This window comes from Haemaphysalis longicornis, unplaced genomic scaffold, assembly GCF_048455015.1.
Source record: "Haemaphysalis longicornis isolate Haplotype H1 unplaced genomic scaffold, Haemaphysalis longicornis Haplotype H1 scaffold_1, whole genome shotgun sequence".
In the NCBI taxonomy this organism is placed as follows: domain Eukaryota; kingdom Metazoa; phylum Arthropoda; class Arachnida; order Ixodida; family Ixodidae; genus Haemaphysalis; species Haemaphysalis longicornis.
The window spans coordinates 160086367-160102400 of NW_027526203.1; the positions used below are offsets into that span (position 1 = coordinate 160086367).

Sequence of the window (16034 nt, forward strand, 5' to 3'; positions counted from 1 at the left end):
TCTCCTCAAGGCTGCTGTCAGGACATCAGAACCATTTTATAGTCACGGGAACACTCAGGAGGACGGCACTGCAAGTAGCCCTCTCGACGAGACACACGTTCGCATCTCTCCATTTTTCTGAAGCTTTGGGCCCGGACGTTTTTGGGCTAGACACCAAAAAAATGAATGGGCCACCACCATCATGCCTTTCATCACCCGTGGGCAAGGTTTTCAACGGCGCCCCGCTGGCAACTACCTTAGAAAACCATCTGAATGGTTTTCTAGGGCAGTTGTGCTTGATTACGAAAGCAGCATGACGGATGACGAATCTGCCTAAGTGGTTGGTAGCTGTTTCTAATCCCTTGTCAGTTCTTTCCACGGAAAACACGCCTGGAAATAATCCTCAGGTAGGAGCTTGCGCTTTTCCATCTTCAAAATTTGCCAAGCAACCTAGAATGGGAATGTCACAGGCACCTTTCAGCGATCGCTTCGCGTACACACATTTTCGAACGCAGGGCTTGGCCTTGACATCCTCCATCCCCTCAAGGGGCAAAATCGATCATGTGGCTGATAATGACCATTGTGAAAAGGAGGATTGGTAACCTGGCAGGCGAACAAAAATAACTGCTGCCACTGATCCAATTAGTGTCAAACACACGGTCATCATTGAGCTTACGGCACCGGGAGAATTAGGCACACTCCCCGCACACTGGCTGCACGGAGCTATTGCCAATGAGCTCAAGAAAATTCATTTTCACTCAGGATTTCAGGTGCGACGTCTGGAACGAAGCAACCAGTTCGCAGTTGACATATTGCATACGCATGCCCGGGGCCAACTTGTATGACTATGGTCCCTCATTTTTTCCAGTAAGGAGACTCCTGTACAGGCCTATTAAACCATTCACCCTAGCCAGATATGTGGAGTCCTATACCATGCAAACGGCCTAACAGGCGATCAAATGATGGCTAACCTCATTTGCTACTCGTGCAAAAAATCAACGCCAGGCCCATAGGCAAAAACGGAGCAGCTCTCATCACGTTTGAGAGCTCCAAACTACCAAGAAAAATCCCTCTGTACATATCCTTCGACAGATCGCTCGCGCTCGGCGCACTTAGGTGAAAGACCACTGTCGAACTGATTACTTCTGAGGTAATCAAACGTATACCAGTACCACTATTGGAAATGCCGCAAGTTTCTCTGAACCTTGCGTCCATACTTGGGCATCCATCATCACCGGTGGTGCCTTACCTCCAGAAAGCTCTTGTATGCGATACTTGTCATAAAATTGGACACAGGGCAAACTCTTGTCCCCAGGAAGACAAACACCGGTGCTCGTTCTGAGGTTGCCTAGCACATGGAAACCTTGAGCCTTGTCAGCAGAGGTAACCATGCAACCACAGACGCCAAGTACCCTGCTCGCCGACAGGCCGCCAAAACCTTGAGAAATGGCATTGCTCGCCGTGTGCGAGTATCGCGACGAAGGGAATGCAAACAAAAAGCTGAGCTTCATCGTGAAAGCCAAACTTTGACTGAGACTGCGCACAAGATCCTTGCCAGTGCCCAACCATCAGCCCTGGAACCCTTTGTGAGTGCCCCTGAGGACTTCCCTCCTATATTAAGTCAGGAAACTCCATAGACAGGAGGCAGCAAAGACAAAGCAAAACGGCGCGATACGCGGAAACATTTTATGCAATCTGGGAGCACAGATCAAAGAAATGCCATTCCTCCATCACTGCAGAGATCATTGGAGCAACATATAACGGGACCAAAGCAGTCACGCATACGTCAGCCCTATGCTGACGCACTGCATGGTTCGCGACAGGGAGGGTGCACAAGCACATCTTTGACAGATCGCTCGCGCTCGGCGCACCTAGGTGAAGACCACTGTCGAACTGGTTACTTCTGAAATAATCAAACACAAACTATCACTCTTAGAAATGCCACAAGTTTCTCTGAACCAAAAGTCAAGACTCGGGAATCCATTATCTACATTTTTGCACACCTTCGAGATTCATAATGGCGGGCAATAGCGGAAACCCACATGATATTTTCGCGTCGGATTCACCTGTCTGGTTCCTGCAGTGGAAGTGCAGGGGAATCCGCCGCAAACAAGTGGACCTTCAAAGGAGACTGTCTATCACACCTATTCTTCCTCTCGCTGTCTTGTGTCAGGAGGCTGGCATTAATAGGCCCAATCTACATAATAGGGTACAAACCTTACTGCATCCCTTCCATACCATAGAGCACCAACATCCTGGGCCAGGATCACGATCTATGGATTTTTGGGATTACGTCTGTCCCCAAGTGCAGCACTGGCTGTTTTTGTCGCCAAACCATACACCACACTTTCACAGTCGAAGCAGAACCCCACCAAGCTTGTAAAGACAACTAAAAGGAGCTGCTTGTCCGCACCGTAGGGTTGGTGTAAAAGGACCTTTAGAATGTTTATTGTTTTAAGGCATTTATGTTTGAGTTGTTTAATGTGAGGAATGAATGAGTTTTTCGTCTAAAACGATGCCTAAAAACTTGTGTTCCTTTTTTACAGGAATCATGTCACCATTCAGTTTAATGTCAGGAACGGGCTTGATACCGTGTCTCTTTGGAAAGACGGTTCAGGTACCGTACTTACCCGATTCTAACGCGCACCTTTTTTCCGCAAAAATAGGCCGAAAAATCGCATGCGCGTTAGAATTGGATACAAAACCGAAACTGCCGAAACAGCTGAAATTTCTTTCCACCCATCACCATCTCCATCTCAAGATGGCGCCAAAGCTTTTAGCAACAACTTTTCGGATCTAGGTGCCTAGGATTTTCTGTCGGCGGTAACACAAATCGTCAAATTATTCCACTTGCGCGCTTGATAACAGCAATGGCAGCAGCGGCAACGAAGGTGCGCCGCTTCCGTGGCTTACGAGCGGCTCCCACGCGTTCACAACGAGCGGTTGGCTGAAGCGTACGCCTCTGGAGAAGCTCGCGGGATGGGCGTGCAAGGCGTGGGCCACGATCCCATCGAACATGGTTGAACGTTCGTTCAGAAGTGTGGCATCGCGAACGCGCTTGACGACATCGATGACGAGATGTTGCGGTCAGCGGAAGGCGAGAAGGAGCTCTCGGAGAGCGACGAGGAGTGAGATGAGTGAGATTACTTCGGGAAATAAATCGCCCGTTTCTCTCGCATTCGTTTTTCTTGCTCACAAAGTTCCTTGCGCGTTACAATCGGAGGTGCAAGTTTTTTCGGTTTTTTGCCTGGAAAATAGGGTGCGCGTTAGAATCGGGTAATTACGGTACTTTTCCCAGGATTAAGTTTAAAACCATTTTGATCTGCCCAGCAAGCAAGGTTGTTTACCCCAAGCTGGACCTGTTTTTCACATATGGACATACTACATGATTTAAAAGATATTTGTACATCGTCCACATACATCGAACAAGAGATTGATGGTGGGAATGCCTTCCTGAGTGAATTCATTTTCACCATAAACAAAGCGCAACTCAAGACTCCACCTTGTGGCACGTCATTTTCTTGTACATGAACCCTAGAGAGAGAACACGAAAGGTTCTCTCAGACATGTAACTGGCAAGCGTGCTTATCATGTTACTCGACATGCCAAAGGACTTGAGGTCACTGAGCATGCCATACTGCCCAACAGTATCGTACACTTTCTCCAAATAAAAGAATACCATCACACAATATTGCTTGCGGAGGAAAGCATCTTTGATATATGCCTCTAATGCAACGAGTTTATTGTTGGAACACCGCGCCCCCTGAAGCCTGCCTGGCAGCCTTCGAGAAGACTGTTGTACTCTAAGAAGTAGACGAGTCTCCTGTTTATCGTCGTCTCGAGGAACTTGCACAGGCAGCTTGTGAAGGCAATGGGTCGATAACTGGGAGGAGAGGTTGGGTCCTTCCCCTCCTTTAGAAAAGCCACTACTATGGCCTCCCTCCAAGATTTTGGAATGTGCCCCGAAAGCCATATTTTGTTGTAGAGGAGTGTCTCTGCATGTAGGTGTTGTATCATTGTGTATGTAATGTCAGCGCCTGGAGCTGAAGGCTTACAAGTGGCAAGAGCTATCTTCGACTCATGAAGTGAAAAAGGGGAGTTATACGAGGTGTTCGATTATCATTATCATGCAAAGACTCCTTTTCACAGGATGTTTTGTGTTGCATAAAAGCGGTAGTGTAGTGTGCTGAATTGGACACGTGTTGGAAGTGTTGTGCAAGTGCGTTAGCCTGTTCTTCAAGTTTGTCCGCTGTTGTACTAACCAGGGGCAGGCTGTGTCTGCTGTCCTTTGAGTTTTCATATACATGTTCAGACTTTGTGTGTGTCGGTTTAAGAGTTTATGGATGTCAAGAAAGTGCGCCAACTCTCCCTTTTTGCCTCACGGTGCACACGCTTTCCAAAAGGCTTTGCGTGTTTTAAACGGGCCCTAAACAGGGTTCCAAAGGTTGCGATTTTACATGCGCAATCGTTGGAGTACCATTCAAAGAACGTCTTGACGGAAAAATGGTTTCAAAGCGTTCAGTATTAGCCGAGTTATCGTTCATTAAAAAGAACCCACAACAAGGCATGACGCATTTCCTCTTTCACCGCGCCTCCAAAGCACTGTGGAAGCGGTGACGTTACCGACCAGGCGCAAGACCACCTAGAGAAACAGGGTTGGTTCAAGATGCGTGCAGCTATTGGCTCTGCTCAGCGGTACATCACGGTTCTTTTTTTTAGCAGACGACGGCCAAGCTCCGCCTACTACATCTGCTACCGCTCAGCGGCTGCCCGCATGGAACGGCTCCTCGCGCCGGCCGTGCCTGCGTCGGCACGTCAGTTTTATAATAGCGGAAACGAGCGTTTGAAGGCCAGATAGGGGGCTTCCAAACACAACATGCTCGCTAACGACAATAATTGAAGATTGCCACCGACGACTATAGCGGCTCGCTAGCATTTCGGCATGCGGCGCTGTCGCGGTGAACTGGTCCCACTGAGGTCTGGGAAAAGGTTTAGCATCGCCGCAGTTATCCAGACACAGCTTTGCGAGGCTGCGACGACGGCAATCCTTCACTGCACTATCACCCCCTTTCACGTATTTTCAAACTGATTTTCAGCAATAGTCCCACTCTGGCGGGCGGTGGCAAGTTTTAGCTGCTGCTGTGTATGCCGTATCGTGCACACACCGCACAGTGGGCTGCTTGTCGACCGTACAGGCAGATGCTTGCCGCGGTTGCGCGTGTAGCGGGCGTTTGTGCCCGCAGAGACACTCCGTATTTTTCAGCGTTATTCATACCTCGTAAACGACGCGCTATATATCTACAAACTCAGCTAAGCTCGTGTAACGGATGGCGACGATCTACATTCGTCTGTGCCACCGGTGCAGGACGAATACGCCGTGCTGCCGGTGCAGGAGCGCCGCGCGCGACCGCGTTTCCCCCAGAGCCGGGAACGCTGATTGGCTACAGCATTTAACGGGGCCCACCAATAGCGCAGCCGTACTGTTCAGAGCTTCGTGCGTCACAGGGTGCATCACAAGCAGTCTGTCGCACGTCAGAGCGCGACAGTGTAGCGGCAAGGAAGCGGTAGGTGAGCAAGGAAAGAAAGAAAGGATCTTTGTTGCGTGTTTGTGCGGCTCCTGCTTTATGCAGAGGAGTAATATTTGGTATACATTGTCATGAAGGGGTACTCTAGAGATTGCGCTATTGAAATGGCGACCTTCGGAAGCCTATTTAGGGCCCCTTTAAACGACACGAGCTTATCCGACCTGGGGTACCGGCAAAGAACACCCCAAGCTTTGTTCTTGACCTCTCGTGCCCGCCCGCAGTCCTCATTTCACCAGGACCTCCTTGTGTCGCGCGAGCCAGTGGAGGCGTGGGGAATAGACTTTTGGGCGGCGTCGAGTATGAGCGCCGTGACGAGTTGGATTGCTTCCTCTACATGTAGGTGTGTTATGGATGTCTGGTGTAGTTTAGATGTCTCTGTAAATGTATTCCAGTTGGCTTTTGATTCATTAAACCTGTTATGGGAAGATGGACTGCTTGGGCCTCTACCTGTATATGTTAGTGAGGTAGGAAAGTGGTCACTACCATATGAGTTAGTTCCAACATCCCGCTCAAGAGATGGAAAGAGTGCTGCAGAGCCAATAGCCAAGTCAAGGTGTGAGTAAGTGTTGTGTCCTAGATTATGGTTTGTAGGCTTAAACGCTTAAAAGCAGGGGACGGAGGTACTTTCTTCTACAGCCTTACCCTGCTAGCTGAAGAGGTCTCGGAGCTCCCTGCCTGGTAAACAGACAAGCAGCCCATCCGCCGGAACTTGACCACGACTCCGACGGCCACCGTTTGTGGTTCCTTACCCTCCACCTTAAAACTCATTACCACGGTTGGTTCAGCGTGAGTATGGGGGCTCGGGGTCCGCGGGGTCACCAGTACCATCAGGATGAATACTCAAGGTGCCCTGTTAGGGGTTGACGCAAAAGTGCTCCGGGAGAAAGCTTTCATCGCCCTTTCGCTTGGAATTCAAAGCTTTCAGGCCTCCAGCGGGTGGGTTCACTGTTTCAAGCAGTGGCATGGTCTTGAATACAAAGCCGTGTGCGGCAAAGAGAAGAAGGTGGACGATTCAGTGGTGAGCGACTGGAAGGCCGAAACTCTGCCGGCGCTTCCATCGGAGTACGAAGCACGGCACGTTAACGCGGATGAGACGGGAAGCGAAACCGTGCATGCCCTTGACTGTTGTGGTGTGCAGTGAGCTTGGGCGCTGCGAGTGAGGAGACGAGTGTGAAGTTTTACACTCTCCAGAAAGGACTGCTCGGAGACATGGAGGTTAAAAAAAGCAGAAAAACATCACGGATTTCTTCACGCGAAAGTAAAAGGAGAAATAAATGAAACCTTTTTTTAGTGTCAAATTTTTTGGGCTCTGTTGGTTCATACGAATTTCGGATGATACGAATATTTTTCGCGGTTTCGCGAGATTCGTATCATCGAGATTCTACTGTCTCGTTATAAACGGTATCGTTATAATGGACTCGACTGTATATTGTCAGGAAGTGAAGTGAACCAAGAAGACAACGACGATAATCAAGACGCGCTCTTCGGGGTACGTTCCAAACACTCCGAGAGCACCATCATCATCGTCTTGCGGGCTCACTCACCCCACACACACAAGCACGCTAATCGCAAGGTGCCAGCACAGAAAACCGAAAATGAAGCGATCCCGTGAAGAACACCGAGAGGGAGTGGGAGGGTGGGGCGTGACCGGGATGCACGGCGGTCGGGCTACCGAACCCATGCTGTGCCCCAAGAGGTCCTCCACAACTGCAACCTCCAGGAGGTCTTCTCCACAAGCGAGTCGAGTGGCCGGACGTCAGTAGGAGACAGCGACGCTTTAAGAGAGCTGCGTTCGCCTCAACTGTGCAACGGGAGCTCAGTGCGCGCTATACCACCATGGCTACGACACGACGCCTGGACATTTTAACGCTGCCACAGACCTGTGTCAGTAACAACCACATACTGTGTCCTCTCGCTTCTTTCCCGGACTGTGACTTTTCCTCGTCTGTTTGAACTAGTTTCGGTTTTCTATACCGCATTCTCGCTAGTTTCTCTAGTGTTCTCTAGCTGTTTATGGTTCCTTGGTGTTCATTAGTTCCTTTGTGCATTGTGTGTGTATTTTTTGGGTTTTGGGTATAATCTAAACAAAGCCTCATTCACCAAGTTTCTTGTAATTATTATTGTTAAGAACCTGACAATATGCTCCTTAACGCGACTCAAAGCCTTCAGCTTGAGCGAATCAACTGCAAAGCAATGCACTTGATTATTGGTTTACCACAGTACTGCCCAGTAGCAGATCTACACATGTGCAGCAAAATCAATGCCCTGCAGGATGTGGCCGAGCAGCAATATCAAGCCCAGCAAGTCCGCCTCTCCACAACGGTGGCTGGCCGCCATATCCTACGGGCATTAGGCTACGACATTAACAACCTAGAGCCGCTCTGGTCTCCAGCCTCACCATGGAAACTTGTCAACTTAGTGGATGGCGTGCCATTACCAAAGAACAGGAGTTCACCTAATCCATAATGGCGCAAATCTGCCACTAGGCATCACAGAAAGATGTCATACAAGATAGCCCAAGATGGGGTCATCCAACTGTACACAGATGCCCCTCAGTTTCAATGTGGCACCACCATACTTTGTCATGATACTGAGTCCAACATCACCCTAGTTCAACAGCTTTCCAAGGAGCCCACTGTCACTAACCTTGAGCTCATTGCCATACACCCCGTCATCAGTCGGATAGGAGAAAGACGAGACCCGCCTTGCACCTACTATGTTTACACTGACTCACAAGTGGCATACATCGCTTGCCGTGCAGGGGGAACAGACTACACTGTTATTAACATTATTTGGAAAGAAGTCCATCGTCTGCCAGAAGAGGGCTATCAAGCTGTCATAAAATGGATTCCTGCACATGAAGGCACACCAAGCAGCGCGCGCTGCAGCTCTTTTTCACACCTTTGCCTGAATGCGCTGTTGTCTCTACTTCTTGGGACCCCGCCGACGTGTCACATCCCCCGTAGCCTCCTATGGATAGGGCCAAAACATGGCATCGTGCACGAAGATATCTCCGCAGTGTTCTTCGGCACTTTGCTAACCCTGAGGAACGATATCACTGTCCGCCCAGTACACTCCGGAGGGTAGAGAGTCGAAAATCGGCCCAGTACATGGGCCGATTTTTTCCAGCCCGGGCCCGGCCCGGCCCGAAAGCGCCATCCTCCGGCCCGCCCGAGACCGGCCTGGTGTTTTCAAATATGGCCCGTACCTGGCCCGGGCCCGAAAGGTTTGGGCCCAGCTCGGCCCAGCCCGTTTCAGCCAATTATGCCGTGAGCATAAACGAGGCACTGTCCAATCCTCAGTTATTGTGAAGATACCAGCAGTATACAAGATATTTTTTGGAGAGTGCTGTGAGAACTTGAGACAGTGTCACGATTTTCAGTGGCACTGTGTAAACCTTCGGTTAATTACACCCGTAACACTTTTTGCGAAATAATTGCAGAGCAATATTATAAGTGGAGGCATAAGTGGCTGTCTCATGCACGCAGTGCTAACCACACAATGTTCTTATTGCATTTACAGGAATGACTACAACATACAACGCCCCCATTAAGTGGAAAAACGGTGGACATTTATAGTTGTGTTTACATTAGTTGCTGACAAGCTGGGACTGTTGAGTAACAACAGCAGAAAATTCTCCTGCAAACTTCGTTTATTGCGCAATGCAACGAGAGAGAAAAAAAAACGCGCTGTAACTGCTCCTGGCGGGATTACGCCAGGCTGAGTAGCTGAGACCGGCAGCCAGCCGGAGTCACTACATGCTACCGGGGGCCTGAAAGAGGTGCATCTTCCAGGATGCATTGCGCGGGAGGAGCCGGACGAGAGGAGAATGCGGCATCAGAGGAGGTTGGCTTGCCGAAGTTGGGCCGCCTGACTTCATGGTCCCTCATAAAATTTTTCTTCCTCCATGCATATCACGCGTTCGCCGTTCGGCGTCTTTGCGGCGCCGTGGCCCACCGACAGAGATGGGCGCGGTGTGGCGCGGCGCCACCTCTCAGTCTGTCTTCGCGGTCTTTTAGAATTCGTTGCCTGGGTTGCGTGTCTTGTAGTTTTGTGTTCGAGCGAACATACGAACCAATAAAGACAAAAATTAGCATACACGCGCCATTACCCACATGTATGAGACCTGGGCCTGATGCGGGCCTGACTCAGGCCCGAGCCCGGCCCTGGCCCGAACCCGGCCCTGGCCCGATAGAACAATTAGTTACCCGGCCCGACCCAGCCCGAGGGCCGGGCCAGGCCCGGGCTTTCGGGCCGGCCCGGGCCCGTGCAGTGCTCTAGTAGAGAGAGGCGGTACTTCTTCATCGAGCCCAGACTGGTCAACTTTCTCTCAACAGCATGGTTCAGGGTTTGTACAGGCTTCAAAAGCAAAAATTCAAGTGTTTTCAAGGACTTTCAAGGACCAGAAAACACGTTTTCAATGTCCCCATCTAATGTTTTATCTGGGATTATTTATAACTTTTTCCACACAATGCAAAAAAATTTTTATTGCACAATACCTAAGCACACTAGTGCACATTTAGATAGGCGCTAACAGGTTTGTGAATGCTCCCCCAGCTTTATTTTTTATTTCATGGTTGGTATTTAGAGGTTTTTCTTTTTTCTTGGTGTTTTTCTCAGGCTGTTTGATTTCGAAACTTATTTAATGTTGCCTGCTTTGTTGGCAAAAGTACCACCCGAAATTAAATCAGCAAGTGTTGCTGCAAGGCAGGATGAACAAAGCACACGTCCACCATTTGCACGTAAGAGCAAACGCAGGTGGAGCATATAAGGCACAGAGCACATACAATGAGCGAGCGTCCACAGACTAGATGGAAGATGCAAGATAGAGAACAGAAGCCGACTTTCACTGGATTGCATTATGACATTGATTGGATTGAGAAGTGCCTGCTCCCAATGTTGTCTCGTAATAATGAAAATCCACCGAACTTGTAATTTCACGGAATACACAGAAACTTGATTGTTACAATGTTTCTTTACATTTGTTAACACCTAAAATCTATGACAAACACTTTAAATTCTTGTAAAAAGACAGGGCCATTGGTTTTCTCCAGAAAAATCAAGGGTTTTCAAGGACCATTAAAAAATTCCAGGTCTTTCCAGGCCTTGAAATTTACACTTCTAAATTCAAGGGTTTTCAAGGTTTTCAAGGACCTGTGAGAACCCTGATGGTTGCACCTCATTAGCCCATGATCATACATGACCCCACAGTGCCCATCATGCCTTGCAAGAGACATGACCGAGCATCTCCTGTGGAGTTGCCCTGCTTTTACAACGCTTTGGGAAACAGCACTTCAGTCCCTTGGCCGACATCGACCTCGCACCTTCAGAGAGTGGATCGATCTGCCATCGCACATAGGCCCATCGGATGCACTTCGGCTCTGGCAGGCCTTTCTTCAGTACTTTGAAGGAGTACTGACACCAAAGTTCGTTTTCTAAAAACTGATATGGTTCGCTTCATAAAGCTGCCAAGTTGCTTTCCTATGGTTATGGGCGTCGAACATCCCATGTAATAAATTTTAAATGGATATTATTGCCACGGCTTTGAGAGACCTGGAAACACCCGGCTCAGCCGCTCTGTGACGTAAGTACCGCCGGTGGCGGGGTGTGATGTAGAAGCATCCTGCCGGTCTAACTCGGAGTGGTCTGTCCCTTCCCTCTCAGTGAGCGACATGCATATTAATTAGAACGAAACCGATAACAACACAAAGCAAACATTTTGGTGGGGTTGTGGTGTCTTTTGTCTTGTTTCGCCTCCGCCGGCTGCAACTCTGGGCAGTTTCAGGCCGGCTGAATGTGGTGGAACTAATGTTTAAAAGAGATAAGGGGGAAGCGTCGTCGCGAAAGGTTGCCTTGGCTTGAACAGAAAATGTGACGTCACGGCCGCCATTGAGCCCCCCACACTTGATCCCGGGCTCTCAGCAGCCGAAACCAAAACTGGTGCCATGAATGGCGCTGTAATTCATAATCGGCAGCCCTTTGGCTACTCTTAACTCGTCGTGCGCTATGTTTTATAACGTAGTACAAACACATCGGACCCAAAAAAACCGAAATACACAAATTTGGTGTCACTACACCTCTAAGGAAGAACAAGGACCTGGCCCTTCCTTCGCAGAGCCGGCCTCGGGACCACCCCGTCTCAGAGAAGCGGACACCAGTACCCCTCCTCCGCCACCTTAACCCACCTTATTTCTGCCGCAATGGTTTTAACCTGTTATGTGCAGAAATAAAAATGTACAAAATAAAAACCCCTGAGGACCAAAGACAAGCTGCGCTAGATCAACAGAGTAGCTCACTGAGCAAAAGAATGTACTACCACCCTGGTGCACAGAATTTCCAAAAATAAGCTAGAAAACACTGAGAACAGGAAGATAAGTATCGTCATCACTGGCCAGTCCGTGCAAATGGAAAATGCCTATAATCTACAAGCAGGGCATCAAAGAATGCCTCATCCAAAGTAAGCACAATCATACTAGCTAAGCAGAAAACTGTCCTTGCCTGTTCAAAACAGTGCTCCCGAAAACAAATGAAACTGGCCACTTCCATAAACATTTTAGCACACGATGGTGTAATACAGTAGACAGGAAGTTAGAAAAAAAAAATTGCTTTCCAAAGGAGGGGTTGTAGCGTAAAGCACCAGTCACAGTTTGTTGACTGCAAGAACAACACAGTATACTGCCTCCCTCTGGCGCGTACATTGGACAGACGGTGCATCATTGTACACCTGCATGAACATTGCAACAAACACATTCTACTTCTCAGCCCATTGCTGTGGGTATGATTGCTATCCCAAGTTTAATTGTACAAGTGTTCTTTTTACACAAAAAGACATACACAGGAGGGAAATTTCAGATGCCTTTTTTTTATAAAAAAAAGAATTCCAATATGTGTATCAGTTCCCCCTCCGTGTCCTTCCTTCAGTGTGAAGTTGCCTATCTTGACAGCACTTGAGCTTGGGTTTTGTGTGTGGGTGAGTGTGTGGGGCAAGTTACCTGTCACAGCTGTGGTTGGTGCGCAGGTGCTTCTTTGTGTGCTTTCTGCTTTTAGGGGCAAAGCCCCTTAGGGGCTCGGGCTGTCGGCGTCTCATGTCATCGTAGTATCATGTAGTCCCGGTATTAAAATACCGGGACACTTGTTTTCTACCGCCTCGCACTACGTTTCATCTCCGTGGGAAAAACATACTAAAGGAACACACCAGGACACTCGTTTCCCAACGCCTCGTGCTAGAACGCTTCATGCTTCAAAGACACGAGACTTGCAGCAAAGCTGTATACCTCTGCCCCCCAGCATTTCATCTCCGTGGACAAAAACGCCAAGGCACCAAGAATACACTTTTACACTGCATGCTTTGCCCCTCCCCAGGTTTCACGTTAGAGGAGAGGGCCTGGGATTTTTTAAATAAAACTTTAGTAGTTAGTAAGCACTCATGTTGTGTTCTCTCATTCCGTGAAGTTTGCGCTGTTCCATCATAATGAACCTAGCCAGGCATGCTAACAATGACTGGTCTCATCAGGCAGTATAGCTTGTTGCAAAGACGGCCAATGCGCAGCAACACCTATAAACAAGAATACTTGTTTTCAGTTTTTGAAATATATGCGCAAGAAGCGTTCCCCTTCGGCTAATGTACCCAGTGGTGTGAAGCGTATCCCTTTTTGTACACAAAGCTCACACGTTAGTCTTCTTTGCGCAGCTGCAGTGTTATGCAGGAAAGCTGTCCTCCCCGTCATGCACGTGCATGCACACAAAAAAACACGTGCTGTGCAGTGTATTGAGTGTGCCTTGTTGCCAAGTCAAGTTCTATGCTTTTATTATTCTTTATTTTTTAAAAAATCCCATGTGCAGAAGAGTACAAGTGTGCTGCAAATCAAATCAAACCGCTAATGCTGTCAGCGCCGCAGCAGAAGTCTCAAATGTTTGTCCACCTCAACTTGGAATGCTAAATTCACAGCACAGCAAAGGGGAATGAACACAACCAAGTGGGAAGTGCTCTCACCTTCAGGTCATCATGAAGCTCATCAGCAAACTTGCCACCCCAGATGCTCTCGCCTCCCTTGCCCGTGCCTGGAAGAGAGGAGCAGCGTCTCAGCCTCCACTGCCACGTGGGCAACAAGCCCCCCACAACTTTTTCCATAGCACTCGCAGCATGCCAGAGTCTGCTTTCCTCCAAACTAAGGCTTGCCCACAATGACCAGTCTTTACAGCTGACGCATTTTACAGCCGACAATATGGCAGAAGCGCAGTACACCGATTACTGAGATATCGAGAATGCCCAGCCAACAATAGCATCGGATGCCAAGCATGTTGCTTCACAGAACTGAAACCGAAACTAGTTTGAATTCTAATCTCCGACATTGTCCAATCACATAGCAGCTTTTACTGACGTCACTGCTGTTAGTTGGTGCGGCCACCGCAAACCGCGTATGGTTGTTTTTCTTCTTTTGGGCTTTATAAAATAAATACCGCCTTATCAATTGGATAAACGAAAAATTTGTTTAATTGAAACAGTCTCGCAATTCAGGCAAAAACAGGAGCTTGACATTTCACTTCTGTGTCCCTTTAAAGGAGCCATGAAGAGAAAACACAAGTTTGGTTCATTCAAAAGATTGACTCGTTAGAATCATGCTGACAGCACTTTTAACGTAAACTTCCCTAAAATAAGCTACATAATTAGGAAAAAAGGGAATGGCCATGCGACCCACTAGCTCATTTCCCACAACAGAACCTACATGTCATACCAGACAGCTCTGCGATTGGCGGAGGGTGGCAAAAGCAAACGCAAATTAGGCAGAGCTTATAAGCTTGCCGAACGAGCGATTTGCGCTTAAATTTAGGGCACATTCTTTACAAAGCCCTAAGAATGGTGGGACAAACAGTGGAAGTTACGAAAGCACACGTAAATATAGAAGTACCAATGCGTACTGCTGTTGGTACTGCGTGCACTATGCTTCGTTTAGCTCCACAGGACTGCGGGGCTTTGGGGTTGTTTCAGACGACACTGGCCAATTGACGCAAGCGACGATGTCTTATGTGACCGTATTTGTCGAGCGAGCACCATGTTTCACGAAACGATTGCCTCCATGAGCAAAACAAGCTAGGTACAAATACGTTCACAAACAAACCAAAGGCAGAAAACGGCTCGCCATGGTGGCGTCATCTAGATTCACTAACGGTAAACACAGCCCTGTGATATCATTGCAGACGACGAAAACGGACGATTTAGCGGGAAAATCAACATTTTAACTTAAATTAATTTCTTAGTAAAGAAAGCATTGTTTGCATTCGGACAAGCGCTGGGGGCACTATAAAACATTAAATCTTTCGAATAACACAAACTTGTGTTTTGTCTTCATGGCTCCTTTAATAAGGGAGAGCTACACTCCCAAGTTGCCCCTGGCACTGTCTTCAGCTCAATCACAACCACAAAATAATTATGAATTTACAGGGTCAATGCTGACGTGAACATTCAATAAAAAGGCACACTCACTGCCTAGACCTGCATAGGTTGCGAAGCAATGGAACCACATTTGCTAAAGATAAAAGCAGGCCCCTTCCAAGGCCCAAAATTGTCCTGTGCAATCATTGAAAAGCGTTCCGACATAACATTTTCTTTGTAGACTGCTCTGCAGGGGTTCTTGGACAAATTTTAACCAATACAAGGCCGGTGCCTAAATACTTGGAGTTTCAAGGATGGAACAAAATCCTTTTGGAAACCTAAGAACTTCTAAGGACTTCTAAGGACAGCAGAAACCCTGCGATAAAAGACTGCACTCTTTCCCTGCATGCCATGCTTCCGAAAATTCAAGCTCATCACCTCCCCTTACTTTTGTGGGAAGATATCATGCGCCGAACGACACATACTGGAAGGCACACTGGCAGACCCTTCCTTCCACCTGCGGTCAAGCCATCTCAAAGCTTCTAGTACTACACTTCCCATCAGTTGACACAAACGGGAAACAATAAATTCACACATTATAGCAAGGCCCCCATTAAAAAAAGAAATGTGCACATGCAATAAAACAAACATCAATCACAGTGTGCTGAACGAGAGCACATAACACAACATACTGAGTGGAGCAAGCCAAATGAGAGAGCACGTCAATGTAACCCTCAAAAGTGTCATCCCACCCATGTCGTCGCCAGCTGTGCTTCAAGTGACAGTTTCTCTTTCCACCTTCCATCTATAGATTTCCATTTATACCTTGCCTTCTGCAACTGCCCAGTATTCGAACCTGCCAGCACTGATAGAGCCCCCAACACCTTCAATGCTGAAGGAAGCGTAGTTACATGTTGCCGTGCATTACTTTCTAGGCCCCAGCAGCTTGTGCTCCGTAAGTGCCTCCCGAAGTTGGCACGACAAAAGTGTGCTGCCCGAAAAACCCGTCTGTTTCTTTTTTTTCACCTAGAATGCGTCCCTGTGAAAGCTTCAAGTGGCTGGCCCGAAAGCCTGCCACCAGGGCGTATAACATGCAA

General features: G+C 48.2%; 1 protein-coding gene across 3 annotated transcripts in view; it reads right to left on the bottom strand.

Annotated features, from left to right (window-relative positions):
* LOC144138581 (peptidyl-prolyl cis-trans isomerase-like 3) overlaps positions 1 to 16034 on the bottom strand; it is an 85786-nt gene that overhangs the window by 66337 nt on the left and 3415 nt on the right. For all 3 annotated transcript variants that reach the window (XM_077670958.1, XM_077670941.1, XM_077670949.1), the window contains exon 4: positions 13558 to 13625. In XM_077670958.1, coding sequence (XP_077527084.1) covers positions 13558 to 13625 — 68 coding nt within the window. The remainder of the gene's footprint in view (positions 1 to 13557; positions 13626 to 16034) is intronic.